Source organism: Mus musculus, chromosome 6, assembly GCF_000001635.26.
Source record: "Mus musculus strain C57BL/6J chromosome 6, GRCm38.p6 C57BL/6J".
NCBI lineage: Eukaryota > Metazoa > Chordata > Mammalia > Rodentia > Muridae > Mus > Mus musculus.
This window is the reverse complement of record NC_000072.6, coordinates 125086792-125108128: the sequence shown is the minus strand read 5'-3', so window position 1 is coordinate 125108128 and position 21337 is coordinate 125086792. Positions and strand designations below refer to the sequence as shown.

The following is a 21337-nucleotide window of genomic DNA, read 5'->3' as shown; positions in this document are numbered from 1 at the left end:
TTATCCCTCTCTTAGGCCCACCGTGACAAAAACCAAATTCCTCCAAGACCAACTGTAATTCCCTCAAAACACATGCCAGGCACTGAGTCTACCAGGGCTCTGATCCTGTAAAATTTCCACTGTAGGATCTAGAAAGACGGCTCTAGCTGCTCTTGCAGAGGTCCTACATTCAGATCCCAGCACCCACACGATGGCTTATAGTCTGCAATTCCAGTTTAAGGAGGTGACACCCTCTTCTGGCCTCCCAAGGTACTGCACACAGGTGGTGCACAACCATACTTATGGTCAATATACAGACAAAAATAATTAGAAAAAAAAGAAAAAGAAAAGAAAGGATTTGCACTGCAGACCTGTGTCTTCCTACCCCTCAGCAGCACCTCCTCCTCCTCCCTTCCTCCAACTCCTTAAAGCACAAGAAAAGAATACAGAATACCCACACCAAGCACTAGCATCTCCTGGCATCTTTTACCTCCTTATAGAGGGAGTAGAGGAAGACTGCTGTCTGCACAGTTTTCCCAAGGCCCATCTCATCAGCCAAGATAGTATCGGTTCCCTGAGCCCAGGAGAAGCGGAGCCAGTTTAAGCCTTCCATTTGGTAGGGATGCAGGGTTCCACCCGTCGCATCCAGATACTCCGGCTGTCGCTCATACTTCACGGTGGGCTAAGGATGAAGAGAAGTCACAATCTGGTAAAGAAGCCCTTCCCGGAGACGGGGACGGCAGACAGTAGCTGCTTCCTCCTACACAAGTCCTCACTAGATATTTTTTTCCTAAGAGCTAAGAGAAACAAAACCAAACCAAATAAAAAAGCCCTTAGGGAAATAAGGCATTGTAGGACCCGCCTATAATCCTAGTACTTAGGCTGAGACAGAAGGATTGAGCTCAAGGCCAGTCCTGGAACCAGAAGGAAATACTGTCTTTGGAGTGATAACAATAAAGAATTAAAGTGAAGTGGAGTAGCCAAAGAATCCACCAGGCCCTAACGGACAGACAGACATCAGTTAAATCCAGTGGGTCACAGAACAAAAGGCACGAATGTGGGCACGAGCTCCAGGGAAGAATGGGGCGGCTGAGGGAAGGGGAAAGGTCATCGGGGCATGGGGACAATAAGCAGAAGGTGCTGTGGACCTGTGTGACCCTCAATACACTTGGCAGAGGGAGTGATGGGAACCTCACTGCTCACTGCAGGATGCGGCCTAGGATCCTTTAGCAGACAGGGCTACATATCTAGGCTTCAGGTAGACCTGACACAGAGCACCATTTACAACACCCAGCGTTTGCTTTCTGACCATCTCAGCTAGAGCTATCCACAGGCCATGACTTGGAGCTTCACCATGACTGCAGCATACTTCCCACACAACAAACACACCCTTCCTGTTCCACCCATACTCACATCAACAGTTGGGGTCTCCGGAGGCCTTTCCAGTTTCCGTAGCTTCACCTTCTTAAGCTTCTTGCCGGGTCGTCCTTCTTCACCCCTCATTAACTCCCTAGGAAAGAAAACACACCACAGCTGCCTCTTGGTCCCTGTCCTTCCAAGAGAGAGCAAGAGCACGTCTGCTCTTCCTTGCTCGCTCACAGTCACCGACCTGTGGTTCCAGTAGCTCTGCTTGAACAGGTCGTAGTCCTGAATCTCCACGTCCTCGCTCTCCCAGGACGCCTGGTCATAGGGCAGGTCTCGCCACTTGATTAAATAGTGAACGTGGCCCTTCTTGTCCACACTACAAGATCAAGAAAGAAAAACTCATCAGAGTCAGAAAGCAACTTCCCTCACCTCTCTAGTCAGCCTTGCTCTTAAAAACCGACAAAACCGGGCTGGTGAGATGGCTCAGTGGGTAAGAGTACCCGACTGTTCTTCCAAAGGTCCAGAGTTCAAATCCCAGCAACCACATGGTGGCTCACAACCATCTGTAACAAGATCTGCCGTCTTCTTCTGGAGTGTCTGAAGACAGCTATAGTATACTTACATATAATAAAGTGTTCATTTATAAACAAAAAACAAAAAAAAACAAAAAAAAAACCGACAAAACCATTCTAAGTGTGCCAGATTCCACATATATTCAGAGCCTCAATGATACCTATTTTTGAACCAATACTCTCTCTCTAATCTATACTCTCGCTGTGGGCCAAATTCAGAAGAAACGTCTCTTGAACGTAAGTCGATGGCAACGTCCCTTTTCTCGAGCCCTTCAGTAAGGCCCTAACAGGTAGTAAGTGAGCCCAGGGAGCAGACGTGGCCCCTAACAGATAGTGAGTGAGCCCAGGGGCAGACGTGGTACCTAACAGGGAGTGAGTGAGCCCGGGAGCAGACGTGGCCCCTAACAGGTAGTGAGTGAGCCCAGGAGCAGACGTGGTACCTAACAGGGAGTGAGTGAGCCCAGGAGCAGACGTGGTACCTAACAGGGAGTGAGTGAGCCCAGGAGCAGACGTGGTACCTAACAGGTAATGAGTGAGCCCAGGGGCAGACGTGGTACCTAACAGGTAGTGAGTGAGCCCAGGAGCAGACGTGGTACCTAACAGGGAGTGAGTGAGCCCAGGAGCAGACGTGGTACCTAACAGGGAGTGAGTGAGCCCAGGAGCAGACGTGGTACCTAACAGGGAGTGAGTGAGCCCAGGAGCAGACGTGGTACCTAACAGGTAGTGAGTGAGCCCAGGAGCAGACGTGGTACCTAACAGGTAGTAAGTGAGCCCAGGAGCAGACGTGGCACCTAACAGGTAGTGAGTGAGCCCAGGGAGCAGACGTGGTACCTGTGGTTGAGGATGCGGTGGATCATCATCCACTCCGGTTTTATTCCATAGCGGTAGAAGCGCTCTTCCATCTCTGCAAACTTAGGGTCCTTGTTCTTTCGCTTCCGGCTCTTCTCTTCATCTCCACCAAAGTCCCCAGAAGGCGGCTCGTCCATATCATTCTTCCGCTGGTAGTTTCTGAACATCACCTGACAGTGCAGCTCCAACTGGAGCAGAAAGAGAAAGGAGACCCTCCGGGAGCTGCAGCCAACCAGCTTCCTGCCCTTACCTCTGCGGCGTCACCTCACACGTGCAGCCTGTCCCAGGCTTACCTGCAGTTCTGACACCCAGGAGCAGTGCCAGTAAGACATGCCTTGCCATTTCACAAAGAACTGCCTCTCTGGCCGCCCCTCCAAGGGCTTGGGCGACGGGGTATTAGGGTCAGCATCTGGAGGCCGAGGCACTGGTGTGGGAGACGGTGGCTGGCCCCACTTCCAAATTAGGATCTTCTGCACTTTGCCCTTAAGAGCTGGACACTGTTAAAAAGACACCACTTAATCTCAATTCAGTACCACAGGGAGATGCATCAAACCCTGAAAGAATATGAATATCAGTGTCTATGGGCAGAGCACGGTCGCACAAGCATGAGCATGAACTCAAAGGTCAACTCTGAAGAGATGGCTGGTCTTCAGAGAAACCAGAGCTCATTCCTGGTATCTACACTGTAGCTAAGAACCATTGTTCCAGGGGATCCAACACCCTCTTCTGTCACTGCACATCACACACACACACACACACACACACACACACACACACAGACACAGACACAGACACAGACACACACACACACACACACACACAAACACCTGCAGCCTACTGCCATGGGAGCAGAGACTGAAGGATCACTGGAGCTCTCTGGCCGCCAGCCAGCCCGAGCTCTAGGTCTAGTGAGCGTCTGTTCAGAGTGATAAGGTAGGTATCAGAGTACAGCACTGCTCTCTGGCCCAGCACTGAGGCCTGGATCCTGGAACATACATGTGCACATACAACACCCACACATGTGCTTTCTTTCTTTTCAGGTACGTCTTCCTATAACAGCCCCAACTGGCCTGGAATTCAATATATAGACCAGACTGACCTTACACTCAGAACTGCTTGCCCTTGCCTCTGCTGGAATTAAAGGGATGCACCATCATGCCCAGAAAATAAAATAAAATCAACTACAGGGAACTTGGGTGGTGACCCAAGTTTTTGATGCTAGCGCTAGAAAGGCAGAGTTAGGTAGATCTCTCTTAATTGAAGACCAGCCTAGTTGTTTTATACAGAGAATTTCAGGCCAGCCAGAGATATAAAGTGGGATCCCATAAAAAAAGTTTTTAAACAACTAAAAAGAAATTAACAGACAAGCCCACAACTTTAATCTTGTTAATGACTTATAAAAACTTCATTCAATCTGAGTGGTGGGGGTGATGCACACCTTTTTTTTTTGTTTTTTGTTTTTTTTTTTTTTTCGAGACAGGGTTTCTCTGTATAGCCCTGGCTGTCCTGGAACTCACTCTGTAGACCAGGCTGATGCACACCTTTAATCTCAGTGCTCTGGAGGTAGAGGCAGATGCAGGGGAATCTCTGTGAGTTCAAGGCCAACCTGGTCTACAGAATTCCAGAGAACAAAATAAATAAAAACGCCATCTTGGGGCTGGTGAGATGGCTCAGTGGGTAAGAGCACCCGACTGCTCTTCGGAAGGTCCAGAGTTCAAATCCCAGCAACCACATGGTGGCTCACAACCATCTGTAACAAGATCTGACGCCCTCTTCTGGAGTGTCTGAAGACAGCTACAGTGTACTTACATATAATAAATAAATCTTTAAAAAAAAAAAAGCCATCTCAAATAAAATCTAACCTCATAACCACCCCTAGGCAAAAACCCACTAGGACTTCCTCCCCGTCTCTGGATATTATCACAGAGCTAAAAAAAAAAAAAAAGTTAAGGATCTATAAGCTATATTCTAAATAATAAACCGAAATAGCTGGGCACATAAAATCCCAAGAGGGAACCAAGCAGTTCCTTCTCTTAAGCAACCTAATGCTGTCAGCAGGCCCTAGGACAGTCTAGGCTCCCGAGAACTGAAAAAAGGAAGGAATCAGAAGAACTACTACTCTAAGCTGGAACGGTGCTCCAACCTGCTTAAGAGGAATACCCCTCCTCAATTCAGTTAGCTGCATGTTTACACAGGAGATGATGTCCCAAGACTAAGCAAAAAAGGAAACTCCTGTCTCAGCCTTGGCCTCACAATGTCCACAAGAGAGCAAACCCTTGGGCTGTGAGGACACTGCTCCCATCCCTCACCTCAGTGAAAAGAGTCACTTACAGTACAGCGGGGACAGAGCCATTCGCCGTTTGGGATCTCTGGCAGCGGGGGGTTCAGGCAGTGGATGTGGTAGGAAGAAGGGCATGTGTCACAGCACAGGAGCTCCCCGCCGTCCTTGCAGACGCGACAGAATTCCATGTGATGGTCATCCTCCTCTTCTGGGTCCCCCCCGACTTCTTCCAGAATCTCCTCACCCTCAGAATTGTCCTCCTTAGCTTCCCACTGGATCCCCTCCTTCTCCTGCAATAAAACCAGAGACTCAGGTTACCCCACCCCACCCCACCCCACGTCAGAACCCACAGCCCATTCCTTTACACATACATTTCCCAAAGCTCCCGTTTGTATTTCCACCCAGACCCAAAGAAGCTCCTCACCACCCTCGCCCTCGGGGGACCCAGAGGCCACAGTCGCCAGGTACTCACACAGTGCGGACAGCTCCACTTGCCCTCCGGGGCCTTCTCCATGTCTGGGTCCAGGCACACCATATGGTAGGCTCGGGGACAGGTATCACACAGGATGATCTCGCCGCCTTGCTGGCACACCTCGCAATAGTCCTGGTGGTCTGTCTCATAACCATCCACAGCAGTCACCTCCTCCTCGCCTGGGCAAGGAAGAGGGAAAGCCCAATTATTAGAAAAAAACCACCTCCCCCCAACCCTTATCTCCTAAGGGAGATTTTCCCCTGGCCATTGCCATCTTATCCCATTACGCATAAGTACAGAAAAGAAACACACCTTTCTTTTTCTTTTTAGCGGTCCGGAGTTTCTTACGGCTCCGACTACTGCGGCTGGTGGAACCATCCGAAACAGAATAGCTGTTGATACTGGCATCGTCGAAGTCAGACTCTACATCTAAATCGTCGTCCTCACTCTGGAAGAAAAAACAGAAAACAAAGTTAAAAGTCCAGGCCAAGGAGAGAACTGCCCAGAAGGAGCCGAGTCACACCTGTCTGAAGCAGTAGTACCCTATGTGCCCCTCCCCCACACAGCTCCCCCTTCTCCGGTGGCAAGAGCCAGGTCTCACCGAGGATCTCTTCCGCTTGGAGCCGAACCCTCCCAGCTTGATCTTCAGAGGAGCTACTTTCTTGGGTTTGGGCTTCTTGGCGTCAGGCACTCGCGGGCTGCCTTTCGGCTTCCTCCGAGCATTGGGACCTAAGATCAGGATACAGCCAAATGTAGACCACAAGGCAAATGATGGGAAATGAGCTGGCTCACCCTGGCTTTCTTCTAAACCCAAGGCTCACTCCTGCCCATTAGGGACAGACTTAGGGGCAATGCCGCATTCCTAGCTGTCAGACTTGTCAAGCCCACCCAGACTCTTCATTAAATTCCACTGCACCTTTGCCCTCCTTGGTCTTGGCCTTGCGGATCGGCACCTCCACAGGGGGAGGGGGAGGGGCGACTTCAGTAGCTGTCACCATGCTCTCAACCACAGCCACAGCCGCCGCCGCCGCAGCTGCCACTGATGCTCCGGAGCTGCCCTTGAAGGGGTTGTTGGTACTGAATTCCCTCCACTTTGCACCCAAGACCATCATCATCTTGGAGACAGCAATCTTGGGGTTTTTAGCAGCAATCAGGGGTCTGGAAGAGAAATGGACAAGAGTAAGGTCGTATATAAAGAGAAAAGAGAAAAACAAACAAGAAGAAATTCTAGAAAGACTCCTCCCTTCCCACCGCACAGGCTCCTCCTGACTTACCTAACAAATTGGCTGAAGGCCTTGTAGTTGGTGAGGGTCCGATAATCCTCCTCTGAGAACACATGGTCGATGTCTTCCATACCCCAGTCTTCTAAAAGCTGGGCTGATGACTTAGGTTCCTGCAGAGAAGGCAGAGTCAGGGGTCTGCTTCATAGTGCTCACTGGCTAAGACAACCGACTGGGAAGTCAAACTGCAGCTTCCAAGAGCGAGCGAGGTACAGAGGAAATAATACAGAAGAAATGAGCACACCTACATGGAGATGCTGTGCTACAGGGCAGGGTGGTATCTGGGAGAAAGGACAGAGAGGACGGGCAGGGTCTTGACAGACAGAGATCTAGGCACCTTCGAGTCATCATCCTCGTCCTCCTCTTCCTCCTCCTCCTTCCGCTTGGATTTGCTCTTCTTCTCTTTCTTAGGTCCGAGCTTCTTTTTCTTCTTCTTGCCAGGAGTATAGTCGCTGCCCTCACTGTCTGAGCGCAGAGCCACCTCTTCCTCCTCCTCCACAAACTCTGGCCCCTCCCCAGAGCTGTCCCCCAGCTGCCGGCATAAGAGTAAACGCTGGAGCAGGGGGGGAGGGAGACAGACACACATGCTACACACATGCTCACCCAGGACAGTCCTGAGGCTCGCCCCAGAACCTGACCCCCAGCTCCAGGAGAAAAACTACCCGCAGCCTCACAACTCTCCTTGAGCGCCTCCTCCTCCTCTCTCTTCTCACTCCCCAGAACACTCAGTCACCCACTCACCTCCTTTTTTTGGCGCTTGCTCTTAGGGATTTTAGGGTCTCGAGGTTTCTTAGGCTTTTTCTTCTTCTTGAGCTTTGGAGTCTCTGCTTCGGATAAATCCTCGTCTGGGTCTTCCTCATTTTCTACATAGATTGGCAAACAGAGGCAGGCAGGGAAAAGAGCAACAGCACAGGTGAGGGCCCAATGCAGATGGTTCAGATCCTCTGTCCCCACCTCTCGCCCTAGAAGAGAACTGCTGTACTACACTCAAGGGAGCTGAGACCCAGCACAGAAACAAAGAGCTGTATATACCCAAAATCGGCCGCCAGGCCAGGCCAGGCCCACCTGGGGCAGCTGTCCAGGCCCCTGCCTCCTTTCCTCACCACTCTAGGCACCTTCTGTGTCTACCAGCACCGCTGAATTGAGCAGCTTGGAACTTAGTAAGTGAAAGAGCTAACTCCATCCAGCTCTCCCAAAAGTGGCCACCAAACAGCTCCTAAGACAGGAAATAAGGAGAGTCTTCCCAGAAGGCACTGAACAGACTCATCCCTTACCATGCCACCCTAGAACAAATACCAGGCTCAGGGCCTACAACACAACAAACACCCTTATTAAACCCCTTTGGGACTATCACTGCTCAGAACCACCAGAATCTCCCCAGTCCCACATTCAGTTGCCAGTTCAACTTCACACCCTCTCCCAGTTCCCTTCGGCATCTCTAGTCCTACTGTTTCTTTCCAGCTTTCTCCTGGGTCAGCCAGCTCTTCTCCCTAGGGGCCTGGAATCAGCCCAGCTGTCACCATCTCCCCTTCCCAACCCCCCTCCCATCTGGCTCCACCTCCTTCCCTGGCGAGAAGCACACACAAAGCCTGGTAACACTAGGGAATCCTGAGCAAGGGTAGGTAGAGAGGGGCACAGGGGGAGAAGGCTGGGAAGCAGCTTTCTTTGTACCAGCCATGTACACCAGCTCCCAGTTCCCTTCTCCTTCTTCCCAAGCCACCCCCGCTCAAGAAGAGGGGGAGTAGGGAAGGGAGGAGAGAGAAGGGAGTGTCTCACCCACTGAGGAGAAGGAAAATGGCTCCTGACCGCAGAAGCCAGCCCAGGGCACCCAGTGCCAACATAGGACAGACAGGAAGTGGCAAGGGTGGGGGTGGAGCCAACAGAAGTACACAGAGCGGAGAGTACCCTCAAAGAAAACTTCTCAAATTATTACCTGGCCCTACCTAGGTCCAAAGCCAGTGATCTCTAATACCTACTCTAGGATGACACAGTTTGTAAGAGGTCACCCTCATGTCCCAGACAAGAAAGCCAAGACAGCACCAGAGTAAACTATTGGAATGACTGCAGTACTCACTCACTTGTATTCTTTAAAGACATTAGAACTAAGACTTAACAAGGGCTCAATGGAGGTTACCAAACCATACAACCTTCATCCCTACAAGGAATCAGAAAGCTTTAGCTTGAGGAACCAAGTGTCAAAGCTCAGCTTCCCCAGTCACCCAACAAGAATCCTACCCAACCTGCAGAAACCATGCCCAAGCCCCCAAACAGCAGACTCCCTCCCTTTAATCCCGCACACTCAGTGCATAACCCAGAAGTAGCCCTAAATGATGCTGGAGCCAGTCAGATCCCAAGGTTGGACAAAGTGCCACGGGCCTCCCATCCACACCCGTCCCAGGGTTAGGTCAGAGGCTTGGAGGCCCCTCTCATCCCTAAACACACCATTTTTTTAAGGGCTTCTGGCCCACAGCCCTTACAGTACCCACCAAAGCCTTCTTCCTCTGCCTGCGGAGCAGAAGTGAGCCAGGGACAGGGCTGTGGAGGCACAGTGGGCCCCTTTCCACCCACACACAGCCCTCCAACTCCTCAGGCCCATCACGCTGCATGCCATAGAGGGAGATTTGGGAAAGGGGCAGAACTGGGTGTGGCCAGAGGAAAAACTGGGTCATGCTACAGATTGGGGCAGAGTTCACACTGAGAGCCTGCAGTGCTCCCACTTGGGAGGGAAGCCCCAGACCTTCAAGCAAGGGGTTATGGCTAAGATGGGAAGCAACGCTGGTCAGACAGCATCACCCAGCCTCTCATAAAGACAAGGAAGGAAAAGTAAGTCTTCCTCCTTACCCACCTCACCCTCGCAAAGGCAGAGCTCCGCAGGCCTACACCTCAGTGATCAGACACAGATCTAAGTCCCTTATCTCAGCAGCCTAGGACTCAGCAGCAAGAATAATGGCTCTCTTAAATGACAAATTTGAAAATGATTTCTTCTGGATATCTCACCCTCCAGTTGGGGCTCAGGAAAAGGCAGAAGTGAGAGCCATGCCGTAAGGAACAAAAAACAGGACAGCCAGGCTTCACAGGGTAGTAACCAGGACAGCCGGGCTCCACGGTGTAGGAAACTACGTGGACGCAGAGAAGATACCGACCTTGCAATGAATGTGGGGGAGTCAAGCCAATAGGTGCCTTAACTAAGGGGGCTCTAAATAAGGAGACAAGAGAAAGACATCCACTTCCAAGCATGACATCAGCCATCACTTGAGGGCAGGCACTCAGGCAAGATGGTTATAATAATACGGGTTTAGCCAGTCCAGGGAGCAACCCCAAAACACAGTGCAAACCCTAACACACCCACACAAACACCTCACGCCACCAATCCAGACCAGACCCCAAGCTACCTCAGAGTGGCGGAAGCCCCTAGTAAAGATCCAAGATTATGTCCACACCAAGGGCCAATTCCCTCCCTCTGCCCTCACTAGGCTACTGCATGCTGCCTCTCCTAGCCCTCCATCCTTCTCCACTCAAAAAAATCCCAACAATCTGACTAACAAAGTTCTACAGATCTGATAAAGAGTGAGATTCAAACTTTACACTCTTGAAACAGCACAGAGAACCCGTAAGAGATCGGGACAGAAAGCAACCAACACTCTCGCTTTCTTCTCCAGGGAACAACCGCGGGATCCCAGATGCCTGGCAGGGCTCCCGCAACAGAAATCCCCACCGCACCCCACCATGTCACCACCAGAGTCGGAACCACCTGCATTCCTCCAAGAACCTGCACGAGGTAAAGCTAACCCAGAGAGCTCCCTCAACCGGGGACTGCGGAGCATTCCAGACAGCCTTGAGTGAAGCCAGCTTGCATCTGGGTCCGTGGTGCCCAAGAGGCACATGGCTTCCACCTCCCCCAGCACCCCCCAGCACACAAGAGCTCCGCAGAAAAGAACCACTCCCTTCGGATGCCCTCCACCCTGGGTTCTGCACAGGGACAAGCAGCGCGCGAACGCAGCCTCACTGGAGTCTCGAGGAAAGATCAAACATCTTCCTGCCCTGGGCCCTCCGGGAAGATGTTACCTGGATGGGGTGGGGGCAGGCTGTTGTTCAGAAGTGCGTCCATATCCTCCTCCTCACTGCCCGCTGAGCAGGGGGACGGGGAGCCCAGGCCCGACGCCATCCCCTTCCGTTCCCCGGCCAGGGAATTGGCCCAGCTGCTCCTGCCTGCGGCCTGGGGCCCTCTGCACTGGCCCGAGTCACTGTGCGGGGGAGGGGGGAGAACAGTGAGTGACGCGCAGTCCCCCTCCCCCACCCGCTCTTTCCGCCCCCCTGCCCTACCACCCTAGCCAAGCACCCGAACCACTCAGGCTGAACTTAGTTCCACACTCCTCGGGGACAGCCCGTGAGCCGGCTCCCCAGCAGGAGCCCCCAAGAAGAGGGAATGACGCCCCCGAGGGCAGGCTGGTGCATGGAGGGGAAGGAAGAAGCTAGCCTGGCCTGAGCCAGGAGTGCCTGGGGAGTGGGGTTCGAGTGGGGAGGCGCGGAGAGGGTCAGGGGAGGCGGCCGGTGCTCGGGGACACAAGGTCACTTGGGAGTGGGGGGGCGCTCCTCTGCGCCCGGGGAGGGGCCAGTCCCCAGACAGGGCAGCTCTCCAAAGGCTGTCCTCTGGGACAACTCAGGTTCTCTTCCGGAACGGCGGGGACCAGGGGGCGTGGAGGCTCGGGCGCTCCGGGGTCCCGAAGAGTCGGGACGCCGGAGGAAAGCGAGCACCCACCGGGAAGGGGGCCGGGCCACGTGTCCCGGGGGGCTAGCGAGCAAAGGGCGAGGGGCGGGCGGGCAGGCGCTCGCCCGGCATTGTGGGAGGCCGAGCCCAGGAGGGGGGGGGGGCGGGGAGCAGGACTCCCTCAGGGCAGGGCGCCGTCTGGAGGTAACCCGGCCGCCTCCGGGGAAGAAGGGTCGGCTCCCTGGAGAGGGGACGGCCCGCGGGCCCCGGGACGCCTGAAGAAGGGACAGGTGAAGGAATGACCCCCGGGACGACGTCGGGCTGAGAGAGATGTCTCTCCCGTTGCCTCGCGCGCTCCTCACCCTAGAGCCGCCTCAGGTCGCGCTGGGTCTCGCCGGTGTCACTCCCGCTCCAGCTCCTCCTCGCCGCGGCCGAAGGGGGGAAAATGGCTCCGGCTCCGGCGTCGCCTCTTAAAGGGCCCGAAACACCGGCCGGGAAATCCCACCGCACAGGCCCCGCCCCCCACGGACAGCCCATAATAACCTCAACCAACTCCAACCCCCCCCTCCACTACCGCCACCCTCCTCTTTAGGTCTCCCGGGCAACCCCCGCCCCCTCGTCGCTCAGGCAACCATTGGCCACGCCCCCGTCGAGCGCGCGCGCGCGTCACCTGGGCAACCGCCCACCTCCTGGCCATCCCATAATACACACGGACACCCCACATACACACACCCCGCCCCCCACACTCTATGCATATATGTGCCCGGGGCTACAGACATATAGTGCAGATCTTTTACAAACTAAAACCTGCTCCCCCTCCCTTAGATAACCCATAATAACCACTCTTTGCCAACTTCTTCACTCTTGGCCTTACTGCTAACATCCCATAATAACTCATTACCCCTCCCTCCCCTTGGCCATCCCATAATAAGCACCCCTCCCAGCACTTCAGCCTCATATCCCATAATATTCAACCCATCCCCCACCGACATCCCATAATAACCACCCCCAGTTTGACATCCCATGATTGTCAGAAACTCACCCACCCCATACTACAACAACGGACACTGGGCCTCCTCCCACACGGATCCCGTAATAATCAGTCTCCCACTTTCTATACTGATATCCCATAATATCCAACCCCCCCAGAGCTGCCCTCAGTCCCTGCACTAGGGTTGAGATTCTAGATGCTCACTTTACCACCCACAGCCTTCCCAGTCTCTTTCTAGCTCCATGGTCCATAAATTACCATTCCTCCTAGCAAAGAGATACTCACTAATGATCAGCAGCTCTGCTGTCACCCCACAAATGGACATCTAAATCTCCTCCACTAACACTGGGAAAATGTCCTATCATTTACTCTATCTACTCTCCCATCCCATAATTTCAAAAAGCCCACGATACCATAATTGTCCCAACACAACCCAGTGCCACATCCCATAATACTTCTGCTACACTCCATCACCGCACACAGGTCTGGCCAGACATCCCCTAATTGTCACAACCTCCCCCACCTCTAGAAGTTGTCAGGCTCTTCCAACTAGAGCAGAGAGGGTGTGGCAAACTGCTAACTGCCCTGTCCCCACTAGCACACACTTTAGTCCCTTCCTGGGCAATAGGAGCATTCTGGGCTCTCAAAGTTCAGGACCCCCAGACTTCCTAGCTCATCATTTGCAGACACTCAGGAACCAAGAGCCAACCTCGAGCCCCAACAAACCCCACCAAATCCAGGTATGTTCTAGATACTTACCTCCCTCCAGCTTTGAATGTTTGTGTAAACTCAAACAAATAATATGCTGACTAGATGAAACACTTGCATAAAACTTCATGATGAAAAACTTTAACTCACCCAGAACATCCCATAACAATTACAAACCCCCATCCCAAAACTATTTCTCAACATTCCAGAAGTCCTCTACACTGCCACCTTCAAGTCCAGGCAGCCTCCGTGGACAGATAGCCTATCACCACCATGGACTGAGAGTCCTCTACCATGCCTTGCTCTGTACTCACCATCACTAAAGTTCATTCGACATACCCTTGACAGAGTACTAACAAGGTAAAGAGCTAGCTACTTACCGACCGAGAACGAGGATACCAACACACAGGTGCCTTCCTTCAAGAAACAGTCACAGCTGGGAACATTATCACATGCCAATAACCTCAGCACTCAGAGAACACACGAGATGATCAAGGGATCAAGGCCATTCTCTGCTACTCAGTGAATTCAAGGTCAGCCTAGGCTACAGTAAAAACAAGTCTCGGATAATTATAATTTATTTATTTATTACCAGCACCGTGCTCTAACCAACTGGGCTAATGGGGCACCCATGAATAAATATTAAATGTATAATGAAGAAACATTAAACAACCAAAGAGACCATGCATGATACAATATAAAAATATCTAGTAATTCTTGCTCTCTAACTCTCTTCCTGCTGTCCCTTCCCTCCTATCCCCATCATCACCTGCTCTCCATGTTCATGATGGCCAGCCTCTCTCCAGTCCTCTACTTCTCTCTCTCTCTCTCTCACTCTCCTCCCTCCTCAACTCCCCTCCCCATGCCCTAAATAAACTATTCCATACTAGAAAAACGAAAGAGAGAAAGAGAGAGAGAGAAAGACCACTGACCACTGTTCCCCAATGTCCTGTCATAAAGAACTGAGCAAATCTAAACTGTTCTCAGGAGGTCACATCCCCAGTAGAGGTCGAGGTAGGTGGGCCATCTAGACCAATGGTTCTTACCCTTCCTACTGCTGCGATCCTTTAATACAGCTCCTCGTGTTATAGTGACCCCCGACCATAAAGTTATTTTCGTTGCTACTTCCTAACTGTAATCTTGCTATTGTGATGAATCGTAATGTAAATATCTGTGTTTTCCCATGGTCAAAGGGACCATGACCTACAGGTTGAGAACTGCTGATCTGGAGGAGTTTACAAGAGAAGGCTGGTCAAGATAACTTCCTGCAGGGCCTGGTGATGCAAGCCTTCAAATCATCCCCTAGCTACTCCCTATGTGCTAAAGGATTTTGACTGGTAAGCAGCAATCATCCAGTCAGTGGTCCTGATGCTTAAAATCCGTATTGTTGCCGTGTGTCCCTTTAAACACATCCTGGACCACAACTGCTGCGCTTATTCTTTTCGCTTATTGGCTTTTTTTTTTTTTTTTTTTTTTTTTGCTTTTTTTTTCTGGATAGGTTCTCTCTTTTAAATTTTTTGTTTTGTTTTGTTTTTTAAAGATTTATTATTATATGTAAGTAGCTGACTTCAGACACATCAGAAGAGGGCATCAGATCTCATTATGGGTGGTTGTGAGCCACCATGTGGTTGCTGGGATTTGAACTTAGGACCTTCAGAAGAGCTATCAGCACTCTTACCCGCTGAGCCATCTCGCCAGCCCGCCTCTCCCCTCCCCCCCCCCCCCCCCCGTTTTTATGTTTTTTTCTTTTGGTTTTTCGAGACAGGGTTTTTCTGTGTAGCCCTGGCTGTCCTGGAACTCACTATGTAGACCAGGCTGGCCTCGAACTCAGAAATCCGCCTGCCTCTGCCTCCCGAGTGCTGGGATTAAAGGTGTGCTCCACCACGCCCGGCTGCCCCCCCCCCTTTTAAATTTTTAATTATTACTCTGTGTGTGCGTGCGTGTGTGTGTGTGTGCGTGCGTGCGAGAGAGAGAGAGAGAGAGAGAGAGAGAGAGAGAGAGAGAGAAGGGTATTATCAGATCACCTAGAGCGCAGTTATAGGCAGTTAGAAGCTGCCTGATGTGGATGCCAGGAATTGAACTCCAGTCCTGGTCCACAGAGTAAGCTCTTGTCCCAAACAAGACAAAAATAAACAGCAATCTTAAACCTCCTAAGAATCTCTCACTTTTCCCTCTTCCTGGTTCCAGAAAATAAGGCTGCAAGTGAAAAGCCAATATCCCACCCCCACTGCCTCTAGGCCTCTTTCTCTTAACCCAGAGGGGTCTCCCTCTGCTCTAGTCTTGTCTGTTTCAGGAAGGCCAAAGAGCTGTGGAAGTTGGAGAGCTTGAAAAGGAACCGGAACTTCTTTACAGGAAGAGGCCTTCCGGATCCGAAAGCGAACAGGAAGACCTTCACGCTCTCTCTCCTGCACCTCACCTCACCTTCCCTAGAGACAGGGACCCAACAGATAACACTGTCCTGTGAAATTCAAAGGACTGAATTTAGTGAGTTCTGGACTTTCATGTAGGCAGGACTTTACCCTGAAAAATGACAGTCTCCTTGCTCCCAAATAGATCACCAGGGAAACTAGACAGATCTTCCCACCAAACCCTATGTGTATAACCGTGAGCATTCCATATTTAAGCACTTTCTCACCTTAAAACTAGAGTCTTAACCCTTAGGTCTAACAGGGCAGGAGGTAGTAGACACCTTTAACCCCATACTGAAGAGATGAGGCAGGTGGATCTTTGAGTTTGAGGCCAGCCTGATCGACGCAGTAAATTCTAGGCCAGCTGGGGAGAAACCGAGAGATCTTGTCTCAAAACAAGCAAAGCCACATTAGTTCTTCCCAGGAGCACTCATCTTTGAAGTTCATGTTTTCTTTTTTTTTTTTTTTTGGGGGGGGGGTGGTTTTTTTCAAGACAGGGTTTCTATGGGTAGCCATGGCTGTCCTGGAACTCACTCTGTAGACCAGGCTGGCCTTGAACTCAGAGATCCGCCTGCCTCTGCCTCCAAAGTGCTGGGATTAAAGGCATGCGCCACCACCGCCCGGCTTTTCTTTTTTTTTTTTCCCCCAAAACATAGCTGGCCCCTCTGGACCGCCCTCTGGGGGGGTTACTGTGGTGTACTGGCTATTCCCTACACCCCACAAGCTTAGTCTCCCTCAGTCCAGCTTTCTTGACATCAAGATCCAGTGTCATTTGTGTGTCCAGACCTTCTTCCAAGTTCACCCCCCCCCCTCGTGAGTTGGTGCTTCACGGTGGGTGGGAGAGGATGTGGCCCGTTTGTTTGTTTGTTTGTTTGTTTGGTTGGTTGGTTGGTTTTTGTTCTTTTTGTTTTTCCGAAAGAGGGTTTCTCTGTGTAATTCTGGCTGTCCCGGAACTCACAGGGATCTGCCTTTGTCTCTGCCTGCTGAGTGCTAAGGTTAAAGGCATGCACCACCAACACCCAGCTAGGATGTGGCTAGCTGTTTCTTCTTACACAGTGCTGCTGGGTACCTATTAGATCCTCTTCGATCCCTGTTCTCCTGGATGTAGCATGTCTCTGGGTCTCAAATCCTGGTGTTTAAATATCTCCAACTGCTCCAGCTTTCCTCTCTCATGTATATACATACCACATTATCACAGCGACCAGTGAATATAAACCAGGGGCAGTTTACAAGTAGTCAGCCACAGCCTCTTGCCTAGGATTCTTCATCAGCCACACCCACGGCGTCCCTGCGGATTCTACCCACTTAGTCCTTTGCTTCTCACCCTCTCCCCATCCCACAACAAGAAGGTTCAAATTCCTTTTCATTTAATCTTTCTTTTTTAGATTTATTTTTATTTTATGCATGTATTTGCCTGCGTGTATATGCACACAGCACGTATATGTCTAGCAGCCAAAGAGAACAAGAAGAGGGCATCAAAGCCCCTGGAACTGGAATTATGGGCAGTTGTGAGCTACCTTGTGGGTGCTGGGAACTAAACCTGGGCCTTCTTGGGAGGTGAGTTCCCTACCTGCTGAGCCGTATCTCCGCCCACTTCCTGTGTACCCGGAAGGGAAGGGATGGAGTGTGTTTGTGCTGCTTTTGTGGAGCTCCGGCTTCTGTACCTCCCACTCCCTTCCCAGCCCTATGCTCACCTCCTTGATTAATTATAAATAGACCACTGACATGATTGGCCCACGGAGACTAAGGATAGTATAATCTCCTAATTAATGCACCCCAGGGGCAGCCTCTCTAGCCAGTTATGTAGAGTTCTGTTTCCACTCCATGGGACCCAGGAACCTAGAATAACACCGGGAGAAGGTTATCCCCGAGTTTTTAGCATACAACCAATGGTTCCTCTCCTCACACCTCTGTGTGGATATAGAGAGTCCTCTGAAACCCAAAGGGCTAGTGTTCTGCACTGACACAAAGAGGATTTGTGAAGACTGGATAGCGAGATGGGATGCAGTCCACGTGGAGCTTGGGGTGTGACATTTGTTCCTTAGGAATCCACCCAGTCTCTACTTTTTCCATGTTCACCTTTCTGTGTTCAACCCCCTACAGGAGATAGCCCTCAAGCCAAAGGAGGTACAGGTGGAAGGCAGTACTGGAACCACCTAGCCAGAGAGCTCTTGCAGCACTACCCCGAATACCTTGAACTCTGCAACCCCCAAGAAATGAATAGGACCCAGGTGTCCTAGGCTTTAGCTCGATGGCGCCTGCCCCTGGGGCCTCTTCCAACAGCTGTCACCAAAGAAACCTCTCCAGCCAGTTACTCCTGCCAGGCCTCAGGTCTGGCTCCAGGGCTCACCCCACCCTCCCCAGCTCCTTCCCTCCCTCTTCCTTCCTTTCCTCCCCCCCCTCCCTGCCCTCCCCAGAGCTTTACCTACCCAAGACAGCCCCACCCAGCTGTGCTGGGTCCATCCCATAATAATTCTCCTCCCTAGCCCCCACCCCTCCCAGAAGAGAGGCGGCCATCCCATAATAGCCACCCACAAGAGACATTCCGCGGTGACCGCCCCCTCCCTGCAGAGCTGCTGGGAGCAGCCATCCCATAATAGCCGGCCGCCTGTTTTACTGGTTACGGCTGTGGAGGGAGGTGGAGAGGAAATGGAGGGGCGGGGGAGGGGAGAATCAAGGGCCCCCACTTTGTGGACCCGAGGGAGGAAAGAAAGGAGAGTGGCATAAGAATTTGGGGGTCAAAGGTGACATGCAGGTGGGAACCACTGGCCACCACAACCGTGCTTTGAGGCTTTCTCCTCTTCATTATTCAGGAGTTACATTTTCCCCTCCACAGTCCGGAGGTGGCTGCTAGACAGGGGCGATGCCTAGGATGGCCTGAGGTGCCCAGTATGGAGCGGGGGAGTGGCTGTTGATATGTGTGGGTGAAGTGTGTAGGGAGATGAATTTCAGGTGTTCCCATTGGACTCTTGAAGGGAGGCTGACCTTAGAATGATGAGAGAGGAAGGGGTGAACTGGGGGGTGGGGGGGTTGGAGAAGAGCTCCTCAGGCCCTCCCAATTCTGCACCACCATCCCATAATAATCCCCCCAGCCCCCCTCCCCCTCCCACACACGACATCCCATAATATCTTCTGGAGAAGCAGTCCCCGCAGTAGGTACAAAGAGCTATCCCATAATAAGCTCCCCCACCCCCACTCATCACCCCCAACTTGCCCCCCCCTCAGTCACATGCAGCCGGTGCCATCCCCCGCTGCTCCCCCCTCTGGCCACCGAAGGCCTTGCCAGCCCATAATACTCTTGCCTCTGGTCGCAGGAGGCCTCCAGCCCATAATACTCCCTTCCACCACCACCCCCCCTTCCCGCCCCGCACCCCTTCCTCCCGCCTCCAGTTGGAGCCGGGCCTCACCAGCCCATAATATTCCCCAGTCTCCTAAGGCTGTTCCAGCCCATAATACTCTCCCTGTCTCCTAAGGCCTCTCCATCCCATAATACTGCCAGACGCCTGACCTGTGGGCCAAACCCCAGCCCGTTCCACACATCGAGGCTGTGTCAGCGCGCTGGTCTCTCTCCCTGTCCCTCCTCCCGCCCTGGGTCAGAGCTTTCCCTCCAGGGCTGGCGCTGCCCTCAGGACCACGGGCCCCTCTCCCAGCCCCACCCTGTGTCTGCCTGGCCCTCACTTCCCCTCCAGCCTTCTCCCTGGCCCTTTCTCCACCATTGGTTCTTCATTCTGTCTCCCTCCTCTGCCTTTCATGCACTTCTCCACCTCCATATTAGTCCGTGGGATTGGACATCAGCCTCATGGGGAGAGAGTGCCCCCAGAGGGCAATGGGCCAGTCACTGCCCCGGGGCTGCCTGCTTGACCTAGCACCATGGAAACGTGCCCAGCCTGCCTAGTGCTAGTTCCCCTGACTCTAGTTCTGCTCATCTGGACGATTCACCTGGAGTCCTTGCTGTCTTTCACAAGAGTAGCTCCAGCAATCCCAGACTCCACATAAGACCGTGATGGAAGGAGCTCCCATTTATGGGATTTCTAAAATGCCTTTCACATTTCATTGTCCTCAGCCACCCAGTAAGTAGATACTAGGAGCCCCATTTCCCAGGGGTGGAAGGAAACAGAGGCTCACAGAGGTTAACTGGCCAAAGTTACTTTACTAAGAAGTGACAGCTGACATTACTAACCAGGTTTGTTTGATTCCAAAGTCCTGGAAGCCTTTGGTTTTCTTTAAACCCAGTATGAGAATTCTGGAAGGACAGAGGATTGGAGAGGGTCATGACCATCTTGCAGGAGGTCTAAGCCATTTTGTGTGCTACCAACAAAGACAAGCTGCTGCTGACAGTTCCTTGGTGGTGTGTTTGGGGAACAATGAGATTAGAGACGTGAGTCCAGTTTTCAGCCCCCATTCAGCCACACTGTGTCCAAGGTGAGCATAAAGTAAGGGGTCAGGGGAGCCATGAGTGGACAAGGATGTCAGAGGAGGACGATTTGGGAAGAACAGAAATAATGAGGCAGATTCAAGGTGCGGCAACAGAAGAGCTAGGTCTACTCATCCTAGATAAGGAATCCAGGACAGACCAAAATGCACAGAAGTCCTAGCTGGTGAACCGATAAGTTTTATTGGGGTTACTTATAGGAATATGGGTGAGGGGTTACTTACAGGAACAGAAAGGACTCAAAGACAGCTGTATCACCAAAGCCCAACCCAGCATGGGTGACGGCTCACAAAAGCTGGGAACCTGGAGACACCCTACAGCCTGCAGATGGCTCAGCAGGTTGAGGCCCTTTCCAGGTGCCTCAGTTGCTCTAAACTTCTAGGCAACTTGGCTGGTTTCTACTTCTACCGGGCAGCCGATCTGGTCTCCGAATCTTCTTTAGAGCTGGGCTTCATGTAGTCCCTCTCAACCTTGATTGTTAACTCTCACAAGGGATAGGCCTAATGAATTTGGTCAGTTTTAGGCACTTCCTGAAACTATTTTGTGTGTTTACCTTCCTGCTTAAGGAGATTCCCCACCGGGTGGAATGTTTCAATTTCAGAGGAAACCTTTACACAACAAGGTATTAGGATTATTATGGGCTGGCAAGGCCTTAGGTGGCCTGAGGGAGAAGCAGCTGGGGTGGCACTGGCTGGATGTCCGGAAGGGGATGGCTAGTTTGTTAAGACTGAAAAGAAAGAGTTTAGGAAGCCAACTGAGCCACTTCCTGGTGGTGTGACCTTTAGACCTCACAGTCGCCAGTGTTTCCTCAGTGAAATGAGGCTCATCAGAGGCCCGTATAATAACTAAATAAAAAGAGGCTCCCTAGAAAAGCATGCTAGAGCACATGTGATCTTAACACTTCAGAAGCTGAGGCAGGAGGATTGAGAGCTCAAAGATAGGCTGGGATGCAGAGCAAAAAAAAAAAAAATATTATAGACATTATTTTGAAATACTGGTGTGCAGAAATTTTATTTGCATATGGATTTATTGAGACATATGTTTTTTCTTTCTTTCTGTTCATTCTTTTTCTTGAAACAAGATGTCTCCGTGTGGCCCCGGTCTGGCCTTGCCCCAAAACCACCGTCTGGCTTGGAATTTTCTTTATTGTTCAGGCTGCCCTTGAATTCTAACTCCTCCTGTTGTAGACCCCAGAGTAGTTTGAGACTACAGGTGTCTGTCACAATACTTCAGCCATCTTGTGGGGGTGGGAGCAGGGATATATTAACTCCATAATGCTTTTTCATAGTGGA

At 51.7% G+C, this 21337-nt stretch overlaps 1 protein-coding gene and 1 non-coding gene across 12 annotated transcripts in view; both read right to left on the bottom strand.

The window, feature by feature from the left end:
- Chd4 (chromodomain helicase DNA binding protein 4) overlaps positions 1–12149 on the bottom strand; it is a 34612-nt gene extending 22463 nt beyond the window's left edge. For 5 of the 11 annotated variants that reach the window (XM_006505281.1, XM_006505285.1, XM_006505286.1 and 2 more), the window contains exons 1-15: positions 11869–12143; positions 10864–11042; positions 7540–7661; positions 7136–7351; positions 6793–6911; positions 6435–6676; positions 6120–6247; positions 5831–5966; positions 5519–5697; positions 5097–5336; positions 3059–3262; positions 2748–2953; positions 1589–1720; positions 1393–1489; positions 470–661 (exon numbers count right to left, since the gene is read on the bottom strand). In XM_006505281.1, coding sequence (XP_006505344.1) covers positions 470–661; positions 1393–1489; positions 1589–1720; positions 2748–2953; positions 3059–3262; positions 5097–5336; positions 5519–5697; positions 5831–5966; positions 6120–6247; positions 6435–6676; positions 6793–6911; positions 7136–7351; positions 7540–7661; positions 10864–10963 — 2313 coding nt within the window. In that variant the 5' untranslated portion in view covers positions 10964–11042; positions 11869–12143. Of the gene's footprint in view, positions 1–469; positions 662–1392; positions 1490–1588; positions 1721–2747; positions 2954–3058; positions 3263–5096; positions 5337–5518; positions 5698–5830; positions 5967–6119; positions 6248–6434; positions 6677–6792; positions 6912–7135; positions 7352–7539; positions 7662–10863; positions 11043–11868 lie in introns of all 11 variants that reach the window. The other 6 variants (XM_030255054.1, XM_017321296.2, XM_017321295.2 and 3 more) reach the window with 5 other exon arrangements.
- Mir7045 (microRNA 7045) lies at positions 11043–11105 on the bottom strand. Its single transcript, NR_106012.1, has one exon. It is a non-coding gene; the product is annotated as a microRNA 7045 (primary transcript).
- Positions 12150–21337: the final 9188 nt, after the last annotated feature.